The 25,730-nt window shown below is 39.7% G+C and overlaps 2 protein-coding genes across 9 annotated transcripts in view; both read left to right on the forward strand.

Annotated features, from left to right (window-relative positions):
• The window catches only part of LOC114565128 (nuclear receptor coactivator 2), a 57,724-nt gene extending 44,220 nt beyond the window's left edge, over positions 1–13,504 (forward strand). For 2 of the 5 annotated variants that reach the window (XM_028593000.1, XM_028593001.1), the window contains exons 11-22: positions 1,267–1,504; positions 2,082–2,315; positions 2,719–2,913; positions 2,996–3,104; positions 3,247–3,415; positions 4,366–4,683; positions 7,448–7,525; positions 9,130–9,571; positions 10,171–10,408; positions 10,551–10,710; positions 11,089–11,163; positions 12,169–13,504. In XM_028593000.1, the coding sequence (XP_028448801.1) occupies positions 1,267–1,504; positions 2,082–2,315; positions 2,719–2,913; positions 2,996–3,104; positions 3,247–3,415; positions 4,366–4,683; positions 7,448–7,525; positions 9,130–9,571; positions 10,171–10,408; positions 10,551–10,710; positions 11,089–11,163; positions 12,169–12,180 (2,268 nt within the window). In that variant the 3' untranslated portion in view covers positions 12,181–13,504. The remainder of the gene's footprint in view (positions 1–1,266; positions 1,505–2,081; positions 2,316–2,718; positions 2,914–2,995; positions 3,105–3,246; positions 3,416–4,365; positions 4,684–7,447; positions 7,526–9,129; positions 9,572–10,170; positions 10,409–10,550; positions 10,711–11,088; positions 11,164–12,168) is intronic. The other 3 variants (XM_028593003.1, XM_028593004.1, XM_028593002.1) reach the window with 3 other exon arrangements.
• An 8,155-nt stretch (positions 13,505–21,659) lies between these two features.
• LOC114565617 (ATP-dependent 6-phosphofructokinase, platelet type) overlaps positions 21,660–25,730 on the forward strand; it is a 34,534-nt gene continuing 30,463 nt past the window's right edge. For all 4 annotated transcript variants that reach the window (XM_028593781.1, XM_028593779.1, XM_028593782.1 and 1 more), the window contains exon 1: positions 21,660–21,935. In XM_028593781.1, coding sequence (XP_028449582.1) covers positions 21,827–21,935 — 109 coding nt within the window. In that variant the 5' untranslated portion in view covers positions 21,660–21,826. The remainder of the gene's footprint in view (positions 21,936–25,730) is intronic.

A 25,730-nucleotide genomic window follows, 5' to 3' on the forward strand; every position in this document is an offset into this window, starting at 1 on the left:
CAGGTGCACCGACATGGTTGAATTTATGTCCAGGAAGGGGTGGATGGAGGACGGCTGAGGTTCAAAAGTCTGACATCCTCAGGCGACACTCCTACCACCATTTGTGCCTCCGGAGAGCGGAGGCTGCTGCCGGAGGGGAGGGAGCTATTCAGAGGCTCCCCCCCTTGGTGGCTTGGTTGGTTTGTAGATTGTAGAATAAGGTGATGGCTTAGTTGAGCCGGTCCTGATGGTGCCAGGGACGTGCTTTTTCAACTGACTGTTGAGATGTAATTCTAGCTGATCAGAATAAGGTGCAGAACAGGAAAAGCAGAAAGTTAAAGTAAAGAACAAAGTAGCTGAGGAACAGAAGGTTAACCGGTCCCTAGAAAGGGCTTTGTGTTCTCCTGTACTTGCACAAATGAAGCAACAAGCGCTTTCAATTTTCGTGTGTGTGTGTGTGTGTGTGTGTGTGTGTGTGTGTGTGTGTGTGTGTGTGTGTGTGTGTGTGTGTGTGTGTGTGTGTGTGTGTGTGTGTGTGTGTGTGTGTGTGTGTGTGTGTGTGTGTGTGTGTGTGTGTGTGCGTGCAGAGCAGGGACTGTGTGTCTTACTGTACAATTCACACATGACCTGACCTCATTAGTGCCGGCAGTTTATTTTTAGCTCCTCCTCTACTCATCACACAAACTGCCGGAGGAAACCAGTCCTGTCAGTGGTGTGTGTGTGTGTGTGTGTGTGTGTGTCTGAGGGGGTTTATATTTTCCAAAAAAAGGGACCATCAGATTTCTTGTTTTCATTATATGAAAGTTTCTTTTTACATTTCTTTGTCTGCATGTTTATTAAACATCAAAACAAAGACAAATAATACCTTGTTGTTTTGATGTATATTTAATATGATATTAACATTCAGAAGGATACAAATATTTCTTTGTAGCAACTAGTTTGAAGCACATGAAACCTTCAACGTGTACTTTAGATGTTTTTGATGTTGGCGCCTGAACTGAAAGGTTCTCTGGTTCTTTGTTGCTTTGCAGTGTGTGAACTTGTGTTTAAAAATGGTGTTGAAATGATATACCAAATTCTGTACTATGATCCACACTCAAAAAAGGCCTAACTGTGACAGAAACCTACATTTCCAACAATAAATAAAAAACCAGTCAGGAGTCTAAAATGCAGCAAATGTCATGTCATGAAACGTTGACATTTTTAGTCCTTGAATTTTGGCAGACAAGTCCTTAAATGTCACTGCAACATCTTGTGCTCCTGTGTTCTTCCTGTGGCTGCTCTCAGACCAGTGAGCTGGAAGAACTGCTGGAGGACCTGCAGAGCGGCAGCCAGCAGCAGCAGCTGTTTGCAGGCCAGCCATCAGTCAGAAGACCAGCCTCCTCTTCGTCCTCCTCTTCCTCTGTGCCGCCTGGTTCCTCTGTGGACAAGCAGGGCATCATCAGCGACATCCTGCAGATGACAGAAAGCAGCAGCCGCAGCCCCCCCAACCAGCCCAGAGCCTTCCCTCACATCAACCCTGCAAGTACGTCTGCACAGTGTGTTTGTGTCTGGGGAGTTCATTTGACGATTTCTTGCTCCTAAAGATGTTTAGAATTGAACCAGTCTTTATAATCTCTATTAGAAAATATGAATGCTAGGGCTGAACGATTCATCGCTGTCAAATCCATATCGCATTTGAAAGGATGCGATCAACTAATGGTGAAGACCGCGATTAATCGAATGTGAAATATTAAGTTGAATGTTTGGTGTAACATTTGATTCTACATTTTTTTATTCCTCTTTTCTTTATATTTACTGTTTTCTTCATGAGATAAATGCTGGAATAAAGTTTCATATCATAGATTGTTTACAGAAAGTTTTCAGTGGATTTTTCATTTATTTTTTAATAACTATATTTAAGATGATCATAGACAGTGCAATATGTAGCTAAAAAAAAATACGGAAATCAAATCGTAATCACAATATCTGGCAAGAAAATCACAATTAGATTTTCCTTCCAAATCATTCAGCCTTAATGGATACCTTCATCATATCTTTGTCGTAGGATATAAACAGTACTTTCTAAAACTAAGAAAAGGAAACCCTCGCCTTCCTCCCAGCAGGTTTGAATGGTGCCAGGCCAGGCCAACCGGGTCGAGGTGCTCCTCCAGTCAGGAGCACCTCTCTGGACAGCAGTATGGGCCCCAACCCCAACACTGGCAGGCCATTCCCTCCTCAGCACAGGAACAATGGCCCCTACTCCTTACTGCAGCAACAACAACCACAGCAGCAGCAGCAAGGCATGATGGGAACCCACGCAGGCATGGCCAAACAGGCTGCGATGGCCAATCCAGGTAAGGCAGGAAAAGAAATAGTATCCCATTGGTACTGCCTACAAATACGGTTGTGCAAACAATTATAAATATACATACTGTACATACTCACACATACAAGCTCTGATATCATACTTTAAATTATTTGATGTAATTTTGGCTGTGCAGTACTTTGGGAAACCTTTTTTTTTTATTAACTGAAGTATCCATGAAAGAATTTTTTTCCCTTTTGAAGTCAACATTTTATTTATTGGAGACACACGGGATAATTCTCGAAACAGTTGACTTGCATCAGATACACACATCTTCTCAGCTCTTTGTTCTTTCTACGAAAAGTAAGGTTTTAAGATTCTGTATCATATAAAATGAATAATCTCAAATTATTGATTATTGATACTGATTATTTCTGTTCTCCCCAAATCAGGCATGCTGAGTAACGGGTCAATGCGGGGTTCCATGCAGCAGGACTGGGGTCCCCTGGGGCCCATACGGGGTACTGCGGGGCCAATGATGGGCCAAGGGGTTGGACCAAGTCGAATGGTACCCAACATGAATGCTGTGCAGCCCACGAGGGGCCCGCCTGGATCCAGAGCCATCAACATGCAGATGATGGGCAACGGTGAGAAGAAAGAACTGTGACATCATCTCTGATCAAAACCTCAAGGGATTCTGACATTTCATGTGCTTTTCTTCCCTCTTAGAGATGGAGATGGCAAACTCTGCCTACCCTCAGCAACAAGCCCCGCCCACTCAGACTGCGCAATGGGCAAACCAAATGATAGCTATGGATCACTATGGAAACCAAAGCAGGTACGGCATTCATTCTATCCTAAAGCATAAAAGAAGAGTCATCCAATAAAATGTAGACATGTGCAGCAGTTCTAGAGTTCAGATGTGGGCTCTGTCGGGACCCTTGAGTGTGGTGTGACATTAATGCCAAGATACCTTCCAGGCCACCGTACGGCGTCCCCCGTGAGGATGGGATGCGGTGTTGCGGCACAGGGCCTGAGGGCCAGCCAGATGAAGGAGCCCTGCTGAGCCAGCTGTGCTCAGTGTTGAAGGACTATGAGGGTCTGGAGGAGATCGACAAGATGCTGGGAATCCCTACACTGGCTGGACAGGTGAGCCCCTTTAAAGTGCCCATATTATGAAAATAACACTTTTTCTGGGATTTGGGGTGTTATGTTGTGTCTCTGGTGCTTCCACACACATACAAACTTTTAAAAAAATCCATCCATGCTGTTTTGAGTGAGATTCGGTTTCTGAATGTGTCCTGCCTTCAGTCTCCTGGTAAGCTGTTCAAAATCGGCCCGGACTGTGACGTCACAGTCTGAAATGAGCTGGCTAACCACAACCGTTAGCTCGTAGCGTTAGCGTTAGCATGCTAACGCTAATGCTAACGCTAGCATGCTACGTCGTTCTCAATAGCAAAGCACTGCTACAACACACACTAGTTCACCATAATCTACAAAAGAACTACTTCCATGTGCGCCCTCATTTAGAAGAAGTCTCCCAGCTAATCCGGCCTTGTAACTGACCAAAGTTGGAGTAACAGCCTTTCTTTTACTGTCTCTAGAGTTAGCTAGCTGACATGATCTACATCTGAGCTACTGAGCATGTGCGAGTGCAATCAAAGATAGTATAGAAGAAGAAGATGAAAAGAGGTCTCACTCTGTAGCTAAAACAGAGACCAGGTGAAAAGAGGATCTGCAGCAGTGAGAGAGAGCTGTGCAGTACAACAAAAATATGGTGTTTTTTGAAAATTAAACCATGTAAACCTATTCTGGTACAACCTTAAAATACAAATATGAACCTGAAAATGAGCATAATATGGGCGCTTTAAACTGACCTAAGAATCACCTGTCTGCAGAACAATAAGAAGGGATTTTAATTCATTCATTTAATAAATCATGTTTTTTATATGCGTTTTATAAAATGTTTTAGTGCCTAATTTTTAAACATGTAAATATGTAAGGCTGCAGTTGATAGTGGAAATTTACACAGAAAACGACACGGAAAACAAATATTGGATTGATTTTTTTCACTCATATTCTGTCTTCCCACCCTGCAGGGTTCCATGTCAGACCAGGACCAGTATCTCGTCTCCTCGGACCCAGCAGCCAACATGAAGCCGCTCATGTACAGTCAACACTACAGTGGCCACCCAGGTTATGGCGGCATGGCTCCTGATGGTGGGTTCCACGGCCCCTCTATGAGCGGCCACATGGGGCCACAGAGGATGGCGCCCGCTGGTTATCCCCCAATGATGAGGATGCCTGGGAGCTTGGGTCCTAGACCGGTCGGGATGAGGCCAGGGGGGCCCAATCCAGGAGTGCCTCAGCCTAACAACCTGAGGCTCCAGCTGCAGCACAGACTCCAGGCCCAGCTGGTAGGTGGCACCAAATATTTTCTATCATTCTTCTTCCCGTGTTGTGATGTTTATTGACCAGAAAATGCTGAGGTAAACAGGTGGGTCAGATTATCCCATTCAGTTGGTGATTAGGCATGGTGCCCAGTCACACCAGAAAGCAGCAAAGCAAAATGACTTTGTGTGTCCTTTGTGTGCCATACTAATGTTGATTCAAACGAACAAACTACCACCTGAATGCACCCTGATGGAAAAGCTGTGGTGGAATAGTGAAGGTGTAAAAACTTAGAGAAGAACATTTTTCTTTTGTATCAACAACTATATTTGTTATGGAGTGCTGTATGTATACGGACTGATTGATGATGATGTCAGATCATCAGTCCGTTATGTCAAGTAAATCAGGTATTTACGGGGAGGCTCTCTTCCCATAATAAAACACACATTTTCTTTCTCCCTGTGAATACAAACATGTTTAGAAAATGTAATCACGTTCATCATCTTGATAGACCTGGAATCCGTGTTTCATCTTTATTCAAGGGCCTCATTACCATGAAGGAGATATTGTTGCCTTATGCAAGGCAAGGCAGCTTTATTTGTATAGCACATTTCAGCAATTTTAAAGTGCTTTACATAAAAACGATTAAAATACAAGAATAAAAGTTACAGTGCAATATAAGAAATTAAAAATTAAAGGGCAGTTAAAAACAGTTACAAATATAAAACAAAAAATACAAGATTTTATGGTGCTAGTATGGGACAATGTATAAGCCGTTGCTCTATACACATAATCCGCCCACAATCCTTGCCGTTCCCAGAATGGGCCGGTCTTCCTTTTTAATTTCTCTTTATATGCTTATATAGATTATTAGACACTCAAATTCAAAACAAAGCTGTTTCCTTTTTGCTATTTCTTCTTATTACATGTGATGTAACAGAGCACGCCGTGATGCCAACAGGGTTCGCTGAGTTTAACAAATGGGCTTCAGCTTTCTGTCTTCATCAGCAGCTCCCTGCTGCTGAGACACTTAACAATGAACACACATGACATGTACACACACACACACACACACACACAAACTCATACACTCACTTATAAAGATGATTGCACACAGACTGCACCCTTTGTGACTGACCCCATTTCCCCATAATGTTCCTCTCTGTGATTGTATATACAGGACTTGTATGTTCTGATACTATATTTGTCTGTAAGTCTATTTGAATTAATTCATACATTTTGTTTCTGTGTACGTTATTTTTTCAAATTTAGTTTTTATAGTCATATGTCTCAGGACCCCAGTAAATACTAGATGGTAGGGGGTTTATTACTACATTTTAAAATGTAATAATTCTCTACAAGGGACTTCTCGCTCCATATATACATATTTAAATTTAGACTGCCACCTGGTGGAGAGTTTAGGGAAAACAGCTTGTGTATATCAACACAAATAGCACTGTTGATTTAGCAGCGTGTTCAGATGTGATACACAACTTTTGCACTTCTGTCTTTACATTTCTGTCAGAGTCAGCAGAGAAACAGACAAGTCTAAGTCTCCAAATGAACTCCTGCCATCTGCAAACACAAAAACGTGTCATTCAAGGTAAAAAGGAGAGTTCTCTGCGCTTCTGCAGACCGCAACAATCCGGTACAACCAAGGCAGGACACAACAGTATAAAATAACAAAAAATTGCCGGTGCAACACAGATGTCTTCTTACTTGATGGTTTTATTTCTTAAGGTGCATAACAGTGACTAACGTTTCAATGTAAGTTACATCTTCATCAGAGTCCTTGGAGAGAATGGCCAATGAAGCCCTTAATAAGAATCATCAACAGGTGTGATTGTGCACAAGAGGGGCAATCTGTAGATACACCCATCTCAACCAAGGTGTTACATTAAAGGGCAAATGCCCGCAAACAGGTCAAAGGTGAATACAAACAAACAAAAATGTTCACAGGGCAATGGGAATAAAAGTATATTCATCTTAAATACTATCCTTTAACATACTTTGACATTAGAGAAAGCAAGTCAGATTAAATTCTTCATTTAAACCTAGAGGTTCTAAAGTGCTGAGTGTATGTATCCAAAACGCTTCCCTGCATAGGAGTTTATTAATGATCTCACCACCCCTGGATGGGGGTGTGATTTTCTCAATTCCCCAGAACCTCAGTGATGCAGGGGAGCCATGATTGGCCTGCTTATAATGCCTCGCCATGGCATAAGTTAAGTTCCGGGTGCGAATAGCTGTCTTATGTTCAGATATTCTCAAGGTCTCAGTGAAGGTTTCAAAACTGAAATAATGCAGTGTTTAAGCAATTCAGAAAATGATCCTGTAGTGGCCAAATTTAAAATATACTGTACAATGCAGTTGTGATGCAAAATATCTTTCATGCAATGGTTATATTCGGTATTATTGCAAACATACAGCATTGGTGGCACCCACCGGAGTCTGACGAGGCCCAAACCATATCAGTATTAGTGCTTCATGAGTGAATATGCACTGACACACCAGCTTTAAATTCATTTTGAGGGTGTGGAGGAGCAGTAAGTAACCTTGATTTACAAAGTATGAGTGTGGTACATTTTTACACCATATAAGAGGGCAGCAAAATATCAGTTGAAAAGAAAGGTTGATTCTGTCTTTAAGACTAACTGCAGGTTGTTTCATATCACATGTCAAGGTGGTGTTTTGAAACTAAATGTATTTATTTGTATGTGAGTGGTTGTTGCTGTCTCCCATCATTTTCCATTGAGATTAATAAAGTACTCTTATCTACCCCCCATGTAGAACCGTCAGCCCATGGGGAACCAGATGAGTGGAGTGTCCAATATGAATCTACCTCTAAGGTCTAATGTACCAAACCAGGTCAGTGTATGTTAACACCATCCATATATCCTCCATCCCAGTTTAAATGACACCACGGTGAGGTAGCCATCATGTTGACACCTACCCCCATTCCCCACTGGGCGCATCTGTGCTGCGTTCTGGTTTTGTTCCGTCCTCCGCCACGCGCCATACCACACCAGGAGCATCTTAGGGCTCCTGCACACTGGTTGCGTGAGCGTGGTGTGAGCGTGGTGTGAGCGTGGTGTGAGCGTGGTGTGAGCGTGGTGTGAGCGTGGTGTGAGCGTGGTGTGAGCGTGGTGTGAGCGTGGCGTTTCTGTTGCGTGTCAGTTGCGTGGCAGCTGCGTGGCGTTTTCTATGTCTTTGCACACCAGAAACGTGTCTGATGCGGCGCTGCTGCTCAATCAGTAGTATGCTTCATGTTAAACATAAATATATACCGATCTGATTACAGCAAAGTCAACGTCGGCAATATTGACGGCAAAATAGGCTACAGAATATTTCCTTCTGTATTGACAGGTGCAATATTTGAAAATCGATAATAATAATAATACATTTATATCTGTCAATATATTATGTCAAAACCTCGAGACTTTCAAACATGAACATGTCATTTATTACAAAATAACATATAAACATCTATTCGTATTCTATTTTGCCTGGAAACGCTTCCAACACGCTGGCGTGTCACGTGAAAAACAGGCGCCGGTCCTATTTCTAGCACGCACGCGTTTTCTGAGATGTGCGTGTCACGCAGGCAGAGTGTAAGCTCTAACCTGTTACCATGGGAGCCCAAATAAAAACAGACACGCCACGCAGCCGACACGCTCACGCCACGCAGCCGGTGTGAAGGACCCAGTGCGAAGGCCCACTGTGTGTTGGCATGATGTTTGTTTGGTTGGAAAAGCCTCTTTAGAAGAATTTAGATCATCAGATTCAAGTGATGTTTTGGCCTTCACACAGAATTGTTATACTGATCAATTCCACATTATGATATATATTGTATTGATAACATTAATTATACATTAGTATTGTGAATTATTGTGCCAGAATGAAATTACTGTGTTATTGAGTATTTCAGTGGCCAGCTTTTGCTCTCATTCATATCCACTAAACTGCAGCCCGCCTTGGCTCACTGGTGTTAAATACCTCACCAAAATAATCTAAATATTTTATTCCGACACAGGTCATTTTATATCTTGATAACAATATATATAACGATATAGCCTATTTTTTGTTAATTCAAGAAATAAATAGTCTATATGAAATAACCACATGGTAAGGCGCCTATGGGAATTAAATACTTGACAAATACATTTTTCATTTTATTAGGAACTTTAGTGGAAAATGAACATACCATGCAAGGATCAGAACGTAAAGCATCGTCCAAATGACGTAAATATTGCCGCAACGCAGTTCAGCCACTAGTTTTTCAACATTGCGATAGAAACAATGGTAAAAAATATAAACGATAAACATTTTTAAATAGTTTTGACTATAAATATTTATAGTCACAAATATCTACCTGCCAGTTATTTGCGATTGGCTTAAATACCTCCTTAGAGTCTCGTTAACAGCCAGTTTCATTTGATCTACCTGCCTTCTTCCTGTGTTTCTTCATGCAGGGATCCCTCAACGCCCAGATGCTGGCCCAGCGTCAGCGCGAGTACCTCAACAGCCACCTACGCCAGCGCCAGCAGCAGCAGCAGCAGCAACACGTGCACCAGCAGCGTGCCATGATGATGCGGACTCAGGGTATCAACATGCCTCCTAACATGCCCAGCGGGGGTAGCGCTCCTACGCCGATGCCCATAGGTGGCACCAACCCACGGCTTCCGCAGGGCAACCCACAGCAGTTCCCCTACCCAGCCTCCAGCTACGGTACCGGCCTGCCCTCTCCTCCTCCACCTCCTCCTCCTCATCCCGGCTCCTGCAGCCCGTTCACCTCCCCTCTTTCCCCTAGCCCTCATCTGGCTAGCCAGGGCATGATGGGAAATGTAGGCGGGCAGTACAGCGGGGTAATGAGTCCTCCATCACAGCACAATGCCTACCAGTTCAGCAGTTCAGGTATTTAATTGGAGCACATCAGCGCCGCCACAGTAGTGTTTGTGCTTCATGGGCATCGTGTTCGCTTTTTTTGTTGAGGTGGCGGCAATCAAATATAATCGTCTTTGTTCAGACTGTTGTAATCATATGTCCTTTTTTAAGTTGATTGGGTGCAGTTAAAGGTTGCATGAATAACATGTGTTTTTGTGTGCAAATCAACAATGTTGCATGAGACTTTCTGCTTTTACACTCCGATATATACTCCATCCTATTTCTTTGCCTATGATTTGAACCCTTTAATGAACCATTTTGTAGGTAACTAGTAGCTCTGAGGGTATTCCCTCAGTGTTTAAAGGTTAATCTGAGGATTTCTTGTTATTTATTCTGTTTTAGATCATTCCTATTAGTCTTGTCTGTGTCAGTTTTGTTCTGTTTTAGATTTCCAAATAATGTCTGATTCCGTGTTTAGGATCTAAGAGCAGAGTAGTCCTAGAGTAACTTATTAACCACAGGTAAAAACTACACCGTAGTTTTTCGATGTTAGTGTCTGGTTAGTTCCCACCCTGTTTATTGTACCCATCCATGCATCTTATGACCCTTGTATCTACTCCAATCATCAGGAATGAGCCAGCAGCAGCAACACCAGGATGCCGTGTCAGGTTTTCCGTGTGGAGTGATGACCCCGCATAGCCCCCTGCTGACCCCCAGGATTGGGCAGGGTCAAAGTTCGATGCTGCAACAGAACCAGGGTCAATCAGGACCCCCAACCCAGCCCCAGGGTCCGAACCAGAGAGGAGAACCGGGCTACCAGCCGAGCAACGGATGGCCCCAACCTGCCAACATCTCCACCAGCAACGGGTAACAACAGTTACACCAGATCTTATATGAGCATGATTTGAATTTGTTTTTAACATAACAACTAACAGAGGGTTGGTTTTCGCCATGATTTGAGTCTTTTTGTGAATATTATACATATTTGACTCACTTTGCCTCCTTCCAGTGTGTACCCCCAACAGTTCCAGTCCCAGTCCCAGTACTCCACACAACCCAACGGAGGAATGTACAACAGCAACAACAACATGAACCTGGGAGTCGTGGCCAACAATGGTGGCAACATGAACCAGATGTCAAGACAGATGAGCTCCATGAATACAGAGCAGGTGAGATATGTATCATTTTAGATATTTACTGCATGCTATCTACTGTTTCATGTCAATGAATAAACTTATTGGAGGCCACAATCAATGTTCATTCTTATCATTTGATTTATATTGATTGTGTTATCCTCATTGTTATGCTGATGTTTCAGGTTAATTTCGATTAAGTTATTCTTAAACTAAAATCTGTATGCTTTGTTTTTCAATATATAAGATACAAATTCCATTTTTCTGAAACATGCAGCATGGGTTTTTACACGTGCCCTTTCAGCAATTGTTCTTGTTTTCTGTAAAAAGGAAAATAAATTCTTGATCAAGTCCAGGAGTGATTATACATTTTCAGCAGGTGTGCTCATGTGTGTTGTCATTTTTCTGATACAGGTGAGAGACGGCAGCCTGATCCTGGAGCAGCTGGCGGGAATCGACATGTTGACACAAGAGGGTGAAGCTAATTCTGTAAGTTGAAGATTTGCACAATTTAATTTGTATATCAAAAGTATATTAAACACAGAAACATTGTGTTATATACAGTAATGTTTAATACGCCTGACACTAGTGTTTTCTTTACAGAGGAGAACAATTGAATCCTGCATTTAGAGTGACCACTCTGTGATATGCATAGCCATTTGTGTGTGATATACTAAACCTATTTACTACAAGACTAAGCTATCAGGTTGTTATCTGCAGAATCACCTCGAGATGGTTCTCATCAGATCTGTCCTGTGCATAAGCAGTTATACATAAGCAATTGTAAACTTAGTGTACCTCAGGGCTCAATTTTAGGTCCAAATTAGTTTTGAGTGTAAATGCTACAACTTGGCCACTTCATCCATGGTTTTGCCATCTACTACACCAAAGATACTACAATTAATCATTTAAAGAACAGATGCCTTTTAATTAACATTTAATGGCTTTGAAGTGAAATATACTTTAGTTTATTTGCCCTCTAACAGCTGAGGTTACATACAGAATGCATCATCTCAGTTTGAATTTTGAAATATGAGTAATGTTCTTATTCTGTCAGCTGAGACTAAAGCAGTGTCAGTCTTTAAATTACTTCCCATTATTTTACAAAAATCCTTTTCATTAGTTAAATACTTTTTTACCCTTCAAGAGTTTGCTTTAAGTGGAAACTTAATGACAATGGCACAAGAGTACAGTATAGGAAGTAGAATGGGGAAACAATAACGGTAAGCACTTTTTGTAATAATTGAATTCCTTATGCTAGTTCCTTTTTGATGCATGCTTTAAAAGCTATCAAAATATAAAATCCCACACATGAGCATGCTGTGAAACTACTTAAGAGGTTATTTTAACATATCATCACTACAAGTTCCTGTTCTTCAACCATCACATGCACGTGTGTTTTGTTATCACAGTCATTTTGAGATTTTGATGTTATTTGTTTTTAGGTTTTATTAATTTCCTTTGATGATTAAAGTAATTTTATGTCTTTTGTAGAATTTCTGCTGACCCTGGCTGTGGTTGAGACAAAGTAACACATGAGCTAATTCAAAAACATTGTCACCTAATCAGCTCATCTAATGGAGAAGCATCAAGGAGTGGAGGACACATGATGGAAACACTGCTCCCTCTGTCACAGCAGCCGACTCCGATGCACTATAGGGAGAGGAGGACCATATACTGGATAGGAGAGAGGACATTTGTGTGTGTATGTTTATGTGTCAAACTGAAACATCAGTTCGACACTAGATGAGTTGAATGGTTGACAAACATAAATTAAATTGTATTCATTATGGTTCTATTTTAGAGCCTGACTAAAAACGTCAAATGAGGTTTATGGAAAATATTTTACAGGTATTTATAGTTTTGAAGAGATTTTAGAGATTCTTTGTATGTCACAAAAATCAAGGATATCTTTCTTTAAGGAAATCTCTCAAAGTGGTTCATTTTGATGTCGATTTTTAAATTAATATATTTCAACTGCTGTAGATATAGGGGAGCTGTATCCTTATTTAATGACTTTTTGAATGAATGTGAACGTGTATAGATAGTGTAAATACTTAGATTTTTTTTAAAAACAACCTTTTCCTCTATCTGGTATAGCAAAACAGCAGTTTGGAGTCCAATAAACATCTCTCAGAGAGCAGAAACATTTCATTGGTTACATAAATCATCAGTAGGTGGAGCTAAAGAACCACAAGACATCAGGAGTGCAAGTCAATTCATGTGGCTTACTTGAATGGTAAACTAAATGTTTCAATACCATGAACTTGTTTTTCAGTGCTGTTGGGACCAGAATAAAAACTAGCTATGAAACAACTAGCTGTTGCTATTTTGCTATTTTCAATTTGAAAGTTCAGCTAAGCTAACTAGCTAAGCTAGTTAACTTAGTGTCAGCAGCTCGAAGCTTTGCAGTTAAGTAGCAAAATGCTACGCTTCAAAATATTTCTTTTCCTAGAGTTTAGCTCTTGCGTTTGGTTCAGAATGAAATATCTTTACTATTGGATGGATTGCCATGAAATTTGGTACATACTTTTATAATTCCCCTACATGAAATGGAATATCTTTGACCCCTCTGACTTGGCATCTAGCACCATGCTAAAACGCTAAACTAGATGGTGAGCGTTGTAAGCGTGATGCTGCTGAACATCGACATGTTCACTTCATTGTGAGTGCCATGGTAGAATTTCTGTAGTCGTGTTATGCTGACTTTCAGTCCAAATTTACTTAGTCAGAAATTGTTTGTTTGCTCCGCCCACTGAGATTTAACCAATGAAATGATTTCTGCCTCCAAAGCAGCTTTGCCTCTAAAAAAAAAAAAAAAAAAAAAAAAAAAAAAAAAAAAAGGAATCTGTGTACAACTGATAAAACTCATGTAGCTGTGATTCATTTTCAAATTCAGCCATGTCTGTTGAAATTTACGTTCCCATACAACTAAACCACCTTCTCAGTTATGTTTCGAGGGAAGCATATTTTGTCCTGGATTACTTTTGTTTTTGACGTGTCACAAACATTTCTAATCACAGTTCACCTTCAACGTCCGCGTCCAGATGGATGGGTGGGTCAGACAAACATAGGACTTTCAGCCAGGAGACCGCGCTTACTGTCTGGTGTAAAACCAAAAGTCAACATTGACTTTGTGATTTTAACTTACCTACGTAACTTACAGCTATAGTGCCTAGTTTCTGTCTCACCCGTGAGGAATTCTAAGTAATGACAACAAAACTGTCGCCGCGTCCACATGATACAAGCCCTCCGTGATCACACAATATTTAGTTTTTGGGCACATGATGGGGCGACTTATTTTTTCTATATATTGCATTATATTTTAGGAAAGAACAGTAGTCCCATGTGCTCAAAGACTAAATATAGTATGATAAGAAAAAGGGCTGTATCTTAGAAACTACAAGCAGCACAATCAAGTATTTAGTATCTATGAACAGAACAAGTTGAATATCAAAGATACGTACATATATGCAGTGTAAAATAATTCTTGATAAAAGTGTGAGTTTTCATGTGATCTAAAACTTTTGAAGTTGTACTGGTAGATACTTGGGTATGTGGGTCAGAATAGCCAGAAAAGCATTCTGGCTCGCATACTACAAAATGTGACCCAATGCAGGATCCTGGTATTTTTTTGCATACTGAGTTTGGCATACTACATATTGGGACATACTAAATCTTGTTCTGGCATACTAGTATGGTAGTATGAGTATTGAAACGCAGAATAATTTCCCCTCTAAACATAATTGAGAATGTGCTTTAGTTGGATGTATTCTTTCTGCTCTCGCATCACAGGCCTTTAGCTGAAGCTCTCTGTCATGCTGAAGGACAATTCAAAAGTGGGCTTGTTGTGTTAGGTCTTGTTGTGGCTGAAGCTGTGACCTTTGAATGGTGCTGGCCATGAATACAAATTCAAACCAGTCTCAGAAGAATGTTCAATTTTGCGCCAAGGATAAAGTCTGACCCAATAAACAGAATAATAGTACAGAATGAAACCTTTCAATTTAACAAAGATCATCAGGTAACCCAGAACCTTTACCATCCAAAGTTGTATGGACTTTTACAGACGGGACCTCTATATATACTGTGTATATATATATATATATATATATATATATATATATATATATATAAATACACATTTTATAAGGTGCTCTCTCTCTATTCATTAGGTGCTGTCTCATTTAAGCTTGTAATTCAGAACAAAAATCCCTCCCAGAAATCTGTTAAGCATACACTGTAACAATGAGATTACTTTTCTTCCCAAAAGAAGAATGTGAAAATGCAAACCGACTGCAAAATGAAACACTGAAAAGAATGTTTTAAGTTTTCTCTTTTTTAGAACATTTTGCGTTGTCCTTTCAGCTTTCAGCACAGTAAAAAATGATACTCCAGTGTGCTGGCATATTGTAAAATCCCAAAGATTTGACGAGAAAACCTCGAAGAGAAGATGTAAGCCATGGAAATGTCCTGAATGTCAAGTTCTGTGATCAAGTTTAAGGCAATCAAGAGCGTAACTCTACAGTAACTCCTAATGTTTGAAATAAAAGTGAATTATTTTCTCTTGATTTTCACTGATACAGGATACATAATATATTGAAGATTTTTTTTGTGATTAATAGATGAATATTTTATCAATTGCAAAATACTGTAATTCATGTAAGTTCCTTTAAGATGCTAAAGACAAAGCATAATGCCTTAGATGTGTCTGTCTGGTGTATAACTGTAAGGTTTACAGGAGTGTTCTATGTGTCGTACTGCTGAGGGGGGGTTTTACCACTCCATACTTTAGGTGTAATAATTACAAAACCAGGGTTTTCTATTTTCTCCCCGAGCTGTTTGAACCTGCTCATCAACTCTTCCATTAATACTGTGTGTGTAGTTCAACTGTATTATTGCACCTTGTAAGTGCACAATGCATCAGGGAGAGTCTCCCTCACTAACAAAGGGTTTTTTAGTTTTTTAAAGGGGCATTAAGTAATCTTTGACCTTTGTTGATCTCTGTTGGTAACCAGTAGCAACATCAGTGTATCTCCAGATGGCTTCCAAACACTTTGAGCAGCAGTGGCCTGTAAATGACATTAATAACATGGGCAGAAATGACCCAAATGGCAGACTGTACTACCAATACAATTAAGCACCTATTACTGACATTCAAATTTCAATTAGAAAATCAATGCAGAGTTTAGCTTCTCTGTGACAGCTGAAGAGATTTCACATCGAAACCAAAAACTCTTTTTTTCACTTAAAGGCTCAAATGTTAAATGTTGTACTTGTAGAAAGACTTTAACCCAAATAAAAATGTTCTAAAATTGTCCAAACTTTAAACAAAAACATGTCATAAACTGATTAAAAGCACCTGAGAAAAAATATACATCATACTAAATAGAAGGACTTGGCTGTTTAAATTATATTCCACTGAGCTCTTTGTCAATATTTTTAAGCCACTATGTGTAGATATCTGTAGATTTTTTTTATGTGATAAAAGCATCTTTAAATTATTCTTATGGCATAAGTTCTTGTTTGTTAAATTTTTTTTTAAAAGAAAACTGTATTTGAGTTCTGAGTTTAATGTCAGAATTGTCAAAGTGTTGCTTTTAGCTCATTGGTCTGTCCCATAGACTGTATATATAACATATAAGATAACATATATATATATATAACCCTAATATACACAGTCTATGGTCTGTCCCATATACTGTATATATAACATATAAGATAACATATATATATATATATATAAAACCCTAATATACATAGTCTATGGTCTGTCCCATAGACTGTATATATAACATATAAGATAACATATACTGTATATATATATATATATATATATATATATATATATATATATATATATATATATATATATATATATATATAAAACCCTAATATACACAGTCTATGGTCTGTCCCTGGGTTGGGGTGTTTTTAGTTGTTCTACCACCGGATGGCGCCAGTCCAAATGTTTGAATCCTACACTAACACGGAGGACACTGGTCTGCATTAAACCACTATGCCAGCAGCCCTATATTGTTGCATCCTAACTGCATCAGGACCAGCAGCGATCAGACTATTTAAAGCTGAGTTGCAACGAAATATCTAGTGCTGAGCAAATATGTGAATATGCTTTTTGTTGCTTGACAGGGAGATTTTAAAGCCTTTTATAGCTGAAATGTTTCATTATACAACCGTGGATAGGGAGCTAGCCTATTGTTTTATACAACCAGTGCAGAAAAGGTTTAGATTTAAAATGACAGAAACTGGTGAAATACTCCTTATATTAAACTACTGGGCCACAGGGTTATGTACTATGTCTTTGTGCTATGATTTAGTAACTTATTGCCCCTTTTAGAATATTTTTTGATGCTAAATCCACTAGGGTAAGGTGGCTGTAAAATGTTTCTTTGTGATCAGCTGTTGATATCCTGAAACGGAAAGTGTTTCATATACAGTGAGGAAAATAAGGACTTCAAAAAAAAATCCAGAAATCACAATGTATGATTTTTCAATTATTTATTTGTATGATACAGCTGCAAATAAGTATTTGAACACCTGAGAAAATCAATGTTAATATTTGGTACAGTAGCCTTTGTTTGCAAGTACAGAGGTCAAACGTTTCCTGTAGTTTTTCACCAGGTTTGAACACACTGCAGGAGGGATTTTGGCCCACTCCTCCACACAGATCTTCTCTAGATCAGTCAGGTTTCTGGGCTGTCGCTGAGAAACACGGAGTTTGAGCTCCCTCCAAAGATTCTCTATTGGGTTTAGGTCTGGAGACTGGCTAGGCCACGCCAGAACCTTGATATGCTTCTTACAGAGCCACTCCTTGGTTATCCTGGCTGTGTGCTTCAGCTCATTGTCATGTTGGAAGACCCAGCCTCGACCCATCTTCAATGCTCTAACTGAGGGAAGGAGGTTGTTCCCCAAAATCTCGCAATACATGGCCCCGGTCATCCTCTCCTTAATACAGTGCAGTCGCCCTGTCCCATGTGCAGAAAAACACCCCTAAAGCATGATGCTACCACCCCCATGCTTCACAGTAGGGATGGTGTTCTTGGGATGGTACTCATCATTCTTCTTCCTCCAAACACGGTTAGTGGAATTATGACCAAAAAGTTCTATTTTGGTCTCATCTGACCACATGACTTTCTCCCATGACTCCTCTGGATCATCCAAATGGTCATTGGCAAACTTAAGATGGGCCTTGACATGTGCTGGTTTAAGCAGGGGAACCTTTCGTGCCATGCATGATTTCAAACCATGACGTCTTAGTGTATTACCAACAGTAACGTTGGAAACGGTGGTCCCAGCTCTTTTCAGGTCATTGACCAGCTCCTCCCGTGTAGTTTCTTAGGATCATTGAGACCCCACGAGGTGAGATCTTGCATGGAGCCCCAGTCCGAGGGAGATTGACAGTCATGTTTAGCTTCTTCCATTTCCTAATGATTGCTCCAACAGTGGACCTTTTTTCACCAAGCTGCTTGGCAATTTCCCCGTAGCCCTTTCCAGCCTTGTGGAGGTGTACAATTTTGTCTCTAGTGTCTTTGGACAGCTCTTTGGTCTTGGCCATGTTAGTAGTTGGATTCTTACTGATTGTATGGGGTGGACAGGTGTCTTTATGCAGCTAACAACCTCAAACAGGTGCATCTAATTTAGGATAATAAATGGAGTGGAGGTGTACATTTTAAAGGCAGACTAACAGGTCTTTGAGGGTCAGAATTCTAGCTGATAGACAGGTGTTCAAATACTTATTTGCAGCTGTATCATACAAATAAATAGTTAAAAAATCATACATTGTGATTTCTGGATTTTTTTTTTTTAGATTATGTTTCTCACAGTGGACATGCACCTACGATGACAATTTCAGACCCCTCCACGATTTCCGAGTGGGAGAACTTGCAAAATAGCAGGGTGTTCAAATACTTATTTTCCTCATTGTATGTCAAAAAAGGGTATAGGTGGTCAAAGATCAGTTTTCAAGAGTTGTATTATTATTATTATTATTATTATTATTATTATTATCTTCTCTGCCCTGATGTTCAAATCAAATCTGAAGATCTCAGCGGTGACACAGTCCAGTACATACAGTTTATTCCCAGTGAGTGTTTTATTATGCAAAAGTCCAGACGTTCACACCAAATTATGCAAGCTGTTGACTCTAATGTTGCTTCTGCCAATGCTGCTCATTAATTTATGATTCATGCCACTGTAAATAAATTATTTTTATTGAGCGGGCCTGCCTCTGTCTTTATATTTCATTCACTTTGCAGATCACCTCTTGTTCTGCAATACAGCTGTAATGACGTTTGACTGCCTGTCACATGAATTAAAAACATTTTGTACCTACAAAGTATTGATTTTTCATCACTGTAATCTGGTAAAATGCATTTCATAGAGAGCGGTTTTCTGCCTGTGTGTGAAATGCAGAGGAGGCCTCGTACTGCATACTCCCTCTTGAGGGTTCCTGTCCCAATGTGTGTTAGGACCCAGCTCGTTAGGGTAAATAAAAGTTATTTATTAAGATAAAAGTTTAAAAAAAGGGATTTACAGAATCATATGTGCACAAACTACAAAGAAAGGTAAGGGCCTGTGGATGAAAACAATGAAACAAATATAAAATAAGAGTAAACCTTACTAATTAGTCCCACTTTAAAACAAAACCCAAGAAAACCAGCCCCCCTAAAACTACTGTGTCTCAGCCAGACACGGACTGGGATCACCAAACAGCCCTGACATTAGCCCTGTTTCTGTCAATAACCGAGCTTGGAAATTAGGAACTCTGCCTTCCCAGTGAATCTTTCCACACACCTCGCCACACTACAATCTTCCATATCTGTGGCTGCATGCATAAAATAACTTAAAATTAACCAAAGACATATTATCAGTAGTGACCCATAGGGGTCCATAGGGGGGCGGCCCTTCTGGCATTTGGCCAAATTCCAGATGGCCAGTCTATCACTGGTCTAAACATAAAATATCTATGTAACAATGTGTCACATTATTAATCCTACAGGCAATTTTAATTACAAAATAATACTAAATATACTTTTTATACTTTATCAATAAAATGCCAAAACAAATTGGAATATTGTCGTAACATCTGATCATTCAAGTTAGGTATTAAATTAGTAATTGACTATTTCTCTATATGTGGCTTTTTGGGCCTGTGTAGTTATAATAATATGCTGTATATGAAGCACAGCAAAAAATAATTTTGCTTAATCATTTGTTTTTTGGTTCTAGTCAGGCCCACGTATCACTTTATGGACGCAGTAAATATGATTACATTTAACTTTGAGTAGCTTTACCCGATGACTATGTGTGTGTGTGTGTGTGTGTGTGTGTGTGTGTGTGTGTGTGTATATATATATATATATATATATATATAGAAGCTATATCACACTAATATTCACATATGGTATTGTTGGATAGCTGGAAAAAGTCATATTTCCCATAACTCTATACATAGTTCAGTGTTATCTATCCTCACATATTGATAGGAATCTTGAATGTAAAATAGGAAACTGTAATTGTTTGTAATGACACACTCAGATTCATGTGGTGTGTTCCTTGTGGAAGTTCCTTATTTCAAATGTTCAGCTTGCATTTTGGAGAAGTGAGGAGCTGCCAAATGTCTTTAGTCAGGATGACTGACCACACATAATGCTAGGGCTCCAAGAAGAAGTGGCACACCCATCCAGTATGGCCTCGCTGCAACTCTTGGTCTCTGTAGAAAGAGACTTGAAGCTGGTCCAGCAGCTGATGTCCTCTGCATGGCCCTTCCAATCTAATCACACGCCCAACTGACTCTCAAATAAACCTTTTTGTTATGAATATATTATTATGAAATATAACAAACTGTTGGCTTGTGACAAGCATATGCAATACTGTCTTTGGAAAGATAAGATAAAGCTTGCAGCATGCATTGCTCAAGGTCATGAACTTCATAAAAGGTTATGAATTCTGTTTAACTTGAGGCTTATAGAGTTACAACAATATGTAATGATGTTTAAGAATGGTTACATACAATACAAATGTCATGACTTTGGAATATGACATAGAACATATACATTAGAAAATGAAACATGGAACTATTTTAGGAGTAGGCTTTCTGAGATTTTTGTTTTTTTGTTGCTGCCATTACATAATTCATTTAATAATCTATTTTCTTTGTGTTGCATTATGTCAACTTTTCATGCTGTTACAACACTCACTGTTAAGTGTGTGTATGAATTGTTACTGGAAGTGTATTTCCTGACTGAAAGACAACAGTGTCGATTGCAATTGGTTGGAATGTACAGTATGTGACCTAGATGCCCATTAGATAATTTAAATGTCAGTCAGGAAAAACAACTGCGTCATTGGCTCTGGCTCAGAAGCCCACTATGGCCACGCCAAGACCCGCCCTACGAAGCAGCTCGATTGGTTGGGGTTAGGCATCTCGCCTCCAGTGGTTAGGGTTAGGGGATTGGTCAGGGGATAGGACCTGAACAAATGGGTTTACGTTACCTTGCGTTCTCATGGACGCCTGGCCAATAAATGCTATTGAAGGGCGGGTCTTGGCGTGGCCATGGTGGGATTCCTAATATCGCAGCCGGCTGGTGAGAGCTAAAGAAGTTAAGAAAAAGTGAAGACATCTCACTCTGGTTCACTTTCCAGACCATAAACTAGGAGCTGGATGGAAAATGAGCATAACATTACAGATAATATCTATTTTTAAAACACTATAGTTTGATTAACTTTGATACAATTACAAGTTAAACCAGATGATAATAGCAATTTTAAGTAATATTTGTGAAATTGTTCGCTTTGACAAAATATATTTAGTTTTTTTTTTTTACTAATGAATAATGAAGCTTGAATAAGCTAACGTCATTGAATATTTTAACGTTCTCACATTTTTAGAATTGGAGTTATTTTTAGGTATGTCCTAATAAAGCATTGAGTAAGTCACCTTAACTGATATACGATCTTTGTTCGGGGGTGTTTTCGTGCTGTTGGAGGGCAGTTAACCAACCACTGCAGCCCTCTACTACAGTGGCTCTACTGTGTCACAGACAGTCAGTGTTACTTTCCGTCGCAGGACGCCTTGCTGAGTTGTACATTTGACATTTGTTTTAGGGGCAGAAGACAGTGACCCGGGACAGGCATGGCTGGCGCGGTGGCACCGAAGCGGCAGGACACCCGGAAATTTTTTGAGAATCTGTCCGGCGCCGGTAAATCCATCGCAGTGCTGACCAGCGGAGGAGATGCCCAAGGTAATGTGGTGTAGTTCCATTATCGGACAGCTCTGCTATCTCTACGCCAGGTTTCTACCACTTTAATCACTCCACAGCACAGTGCTAGTAATTACAGCACTAGGAAACTAACCCAGCTGGTTTTGGGATAACGCACGCTAACTGTTTTAGTTTTCTCAAAGCGAATCACGAGCGTTATGCTTGGTTAGCTAGTTGAAATACCAAACACTCATATTTCCCCAAATAGAATAATCTGTGTCATATTCCTCAGTGGTACAGTGGAGCTCTGCCAGTACTAGTCGTCCATATTCACTTAAAGAAATGACAGAAACACGTTAGCCAAAGAGCTGTCTGATAAGTGCTTGTCAGAGAAGGGACCCGTTAGGTTACGTTACATTACGTTACGTTACGTTACAGTTACAGTTACAGTAATATGGAGCAGGTCGATTAAGGTGCGGTTTAAAAACGTCGCATTGCATCAAATAGGAATAGTTGAGTTTATTATATATGTATATTGTTATTGTACTGCCACTCGTAATAATTACCTTATTATAGTGTGTTATGAATCTGGACGGCGGTTATGCAACAGCTCCTGTTTCACATGGTATGATATGTATCACAGAGATAGCTGTTTGGCATTATATGAAACCATAGTGATAATCCAGGCCTGCTAAAAATGATAGTCCAAGTTGGACGAGGCGCTTTTTGATCATTTGGAAAATAATCACGAACACTTGTTGATATCGATAGCTACAAGTGATCGTGATAATTTAATAATTCAAGAGACATCTACATCTTTCTCTCCTTATCATGCATCCTGCACCATTGCATGTGTTGCCTGCATAACATAGATGGCGCATGTGCGTGTGTTTGTGCGTGTATCCGCGTCCCTGTGCGCATTCACGGTATATCATGTAATCATCAAGCCAAATGAATCCTGATATTTCTATATATAGTAATGAGTTCCGTGACCTTGGTGTACGTCTCCATGCTGTAGGATTATTGGAGGTCTTACTGAGTTAGGACTTCCAGAGGTTTCAGGTTTCCTGCTGTAGTAAGAATCCCTAAACCAGGCCCCTTGTTTGGATAAGTAATCGGTTTGAAAAGTTCGACTGAGTAACAGTGCCATCAGGATCCCAGACAGTAGGATGAGTAGAAACCTCCCGGAGGTTGGATGAGTCACAAGAGGACCAGTGTCAAGGTGGACACAGTCAAACACCCCACTTCCGATTGGACCTTTCAAAGTATGTGTCAGCGGTCCAGTTTGCGCTGCAGAGCTTTATTATTTTAAAGGAAGTATATATGGACTTCCGGTGTGCTTGCTATAACCTATAACTCGACCCATCCTAGCGCGGAGGGATGGGCAGCCTACGTGAGGACCATCGAGTACGCACTACGCAGTGATGTGGTGGAGAATAGAAAGTCAATTAAATACAAATAAACTGACATGTTATCCTTCAAAGTGAGCTTTCTATTATGTAAAATCGTCATTATTATATTGGTAATTAATATTTCTCTAGTGTCTTTGGAGCTTCAATACTGATCTCATAACACATGATGGTGTTTTTGTGTCCCTCATGCATCCTTAGTGCTCTTCTAATGTCCCTGAAGCATCACCAGAACATGGATTCCCTGGGACACGGTAGTCCTTTCATGGTGGGTCTATGTTGACCTCAGTGCTGTAGGTTAACCACAGTACAGGCGGTTACATAACACTGTGTGCCTACAGGCTGCAGCACGTCACCTCCAATGCTGGATATTATTATGGATATTACAGCACCCCTTTATAGTAATACGGTGGTACAGCAAAGGTCCTCCTGGCAGCATCTGGCATTTAGTCAAAACTGGGATGATGCACAGAGTCACACATGTTAGGAAGGCTGTAACTGTTCAAAATGTTGCTGTGCAATTAGGGGTGTGCAAAAATAATCAATTCGTATTCAAATCAACATCAATTCATAGAATTCCAAAAATAAATTCATATTTAAAAAAAAAAATAGATAGATAGATAGATAGATAGATAGATAGATACTTTATTGATCCCCAAGGGGAAATTCAAGGTCCCAGTAGCTTACATTACACATACATCATAAACTGGATATTAAAATAACAAATAACAAACAAATCCACATGAATAATATGGACAATAAAAGATACTAAATAAACTTAATAAATCTAAATACACATGAATGCACTATGGGATGTGTGTATATATATATATATATATATATATATATATATATATATATATATATACACATACATATATATATATATGGGAAAAGTAACTACATTTACATACTGTGAATTATTTTTTAAAATCAAGAATTGTTTTCGAATCGAAAATCGATATTGGGACATTTTCTGAATTGTACACCCCTATGTACAATTAATAAATCTTATGAATGGGGGAAATGAGCCCTTAGCACCAGAGGTCCAGAAAACAGCCAGACGGTAGTACAATATGAAAGCCCTTCTCCACTGCAGCCTGCATCGCTGGGGGGCTGCATTTAGAATTCTGTCTGGACCACCAGCTCTCCTCGGCTGGAGACATTTTGTCTGTGTGCTCATCGTCCCCATTAATTGGAAAATCTAGGGGGGGTTTGGTTGTCTTTAATTGTGCCTTCTAATGTTTGGAGTTTTTCTTTTATAATATATTAACCAGAATTGATTTGATATATTGGTACGTCTTTGTACAGATTTTCAAAATGTGCTTTCCAGATCTCCCCATTTTGGATGGATAATGTCTGTTATTTTGTGTTGAACTTGTTCCACATATTCCAGAAGAGATTTTGATTAATGGCGTTCTCAATATCTTCAAGTTTCATTTGGGTATAGTTTTGTTTTTTGTTCCTAATTGTACTTTTGTATTTATTTCAAATGTCATTGTATCTAATGCGTAAGGCTTGGTTGTTTGGTTGGTTATTTATTGATTATTATATTGTAGGTGGTGGGCGTGTTCATTGCAGTTTGAGTGGATGAGTATATTGAGTTGAGTATATTTGTTTGCTTTACCTGTTCACCTGTTGTTGTTTTTTGGCTTTGACAAGGGGGGGCGGAGGGGGGTGAGCCTGGGAGGAACACTTTCTGTTGACTGCCACACTAACGCACTTATTTCGACTCACAAAGTAACTTTACATTTGGTAACTGCAGTACTAGTTGTATTTAACGTGTGGAGGAATAAATCATTGTAATACAATCTGGAGCGCGTCCCTCTCAGAGTTCAGTCCCTCACGGACAGCAGCTCTTTGTTGGACTGCTTACAGCCGCATCATGGACAGTGTCAAAAATATCTTCTTCAAAATAGGGAGAATTTACTGGGGGTATATATATATATATATATATATATATATATATATACTGAAGAGAGATATAGATTCCTCTCTGTTATGCATGTAATTTACCCTGTTTTACTGTTGAGATCTGATGGCAAAGATCTCCTTTACACCACACCCACACCCCACTCCCCTCGACGTTCTGCCCATGCGTATGTTTTTTAATTTCCTAGAGGGCACCATGACTTCAATATGTCCTGGAGGACAGGGAGTGAGCAAATAATTTTTACACCATGTTCCCGTTATATCAACATCTTTGATAGATTTAATGAATTCAGGGAATGCATTTAAAAACAATCAAAATGTATAGTGTTGTCTGTCATTGCATTCATATTCTAGTAATCCCAAGATGTTTTTAATGATTCTGACCAGAAATATCTATTTCGGAAACGTTAGTGAGAACAGAGCTTGTATGTAACGAAAATTAATCTATAGGAGGATCAGGTGTCACACACATTTGTGTCTTTAACTCATCTCAACT

This window comes from Perca flavescens, chromosome 12 (genome assembly GCF_004354835.1).
Source record: "Perca flavescens isolate YP-PL-M2 chromosome 12, PFLA_1.0, whole genome shotgun sequence".
Taxonomy (NCBI): domain Eukaryota; kingdom Metazoa; phylum Chordata; class Actinopteri; order Perciformes; family Percidae; genus Perca; species Perca flavescens.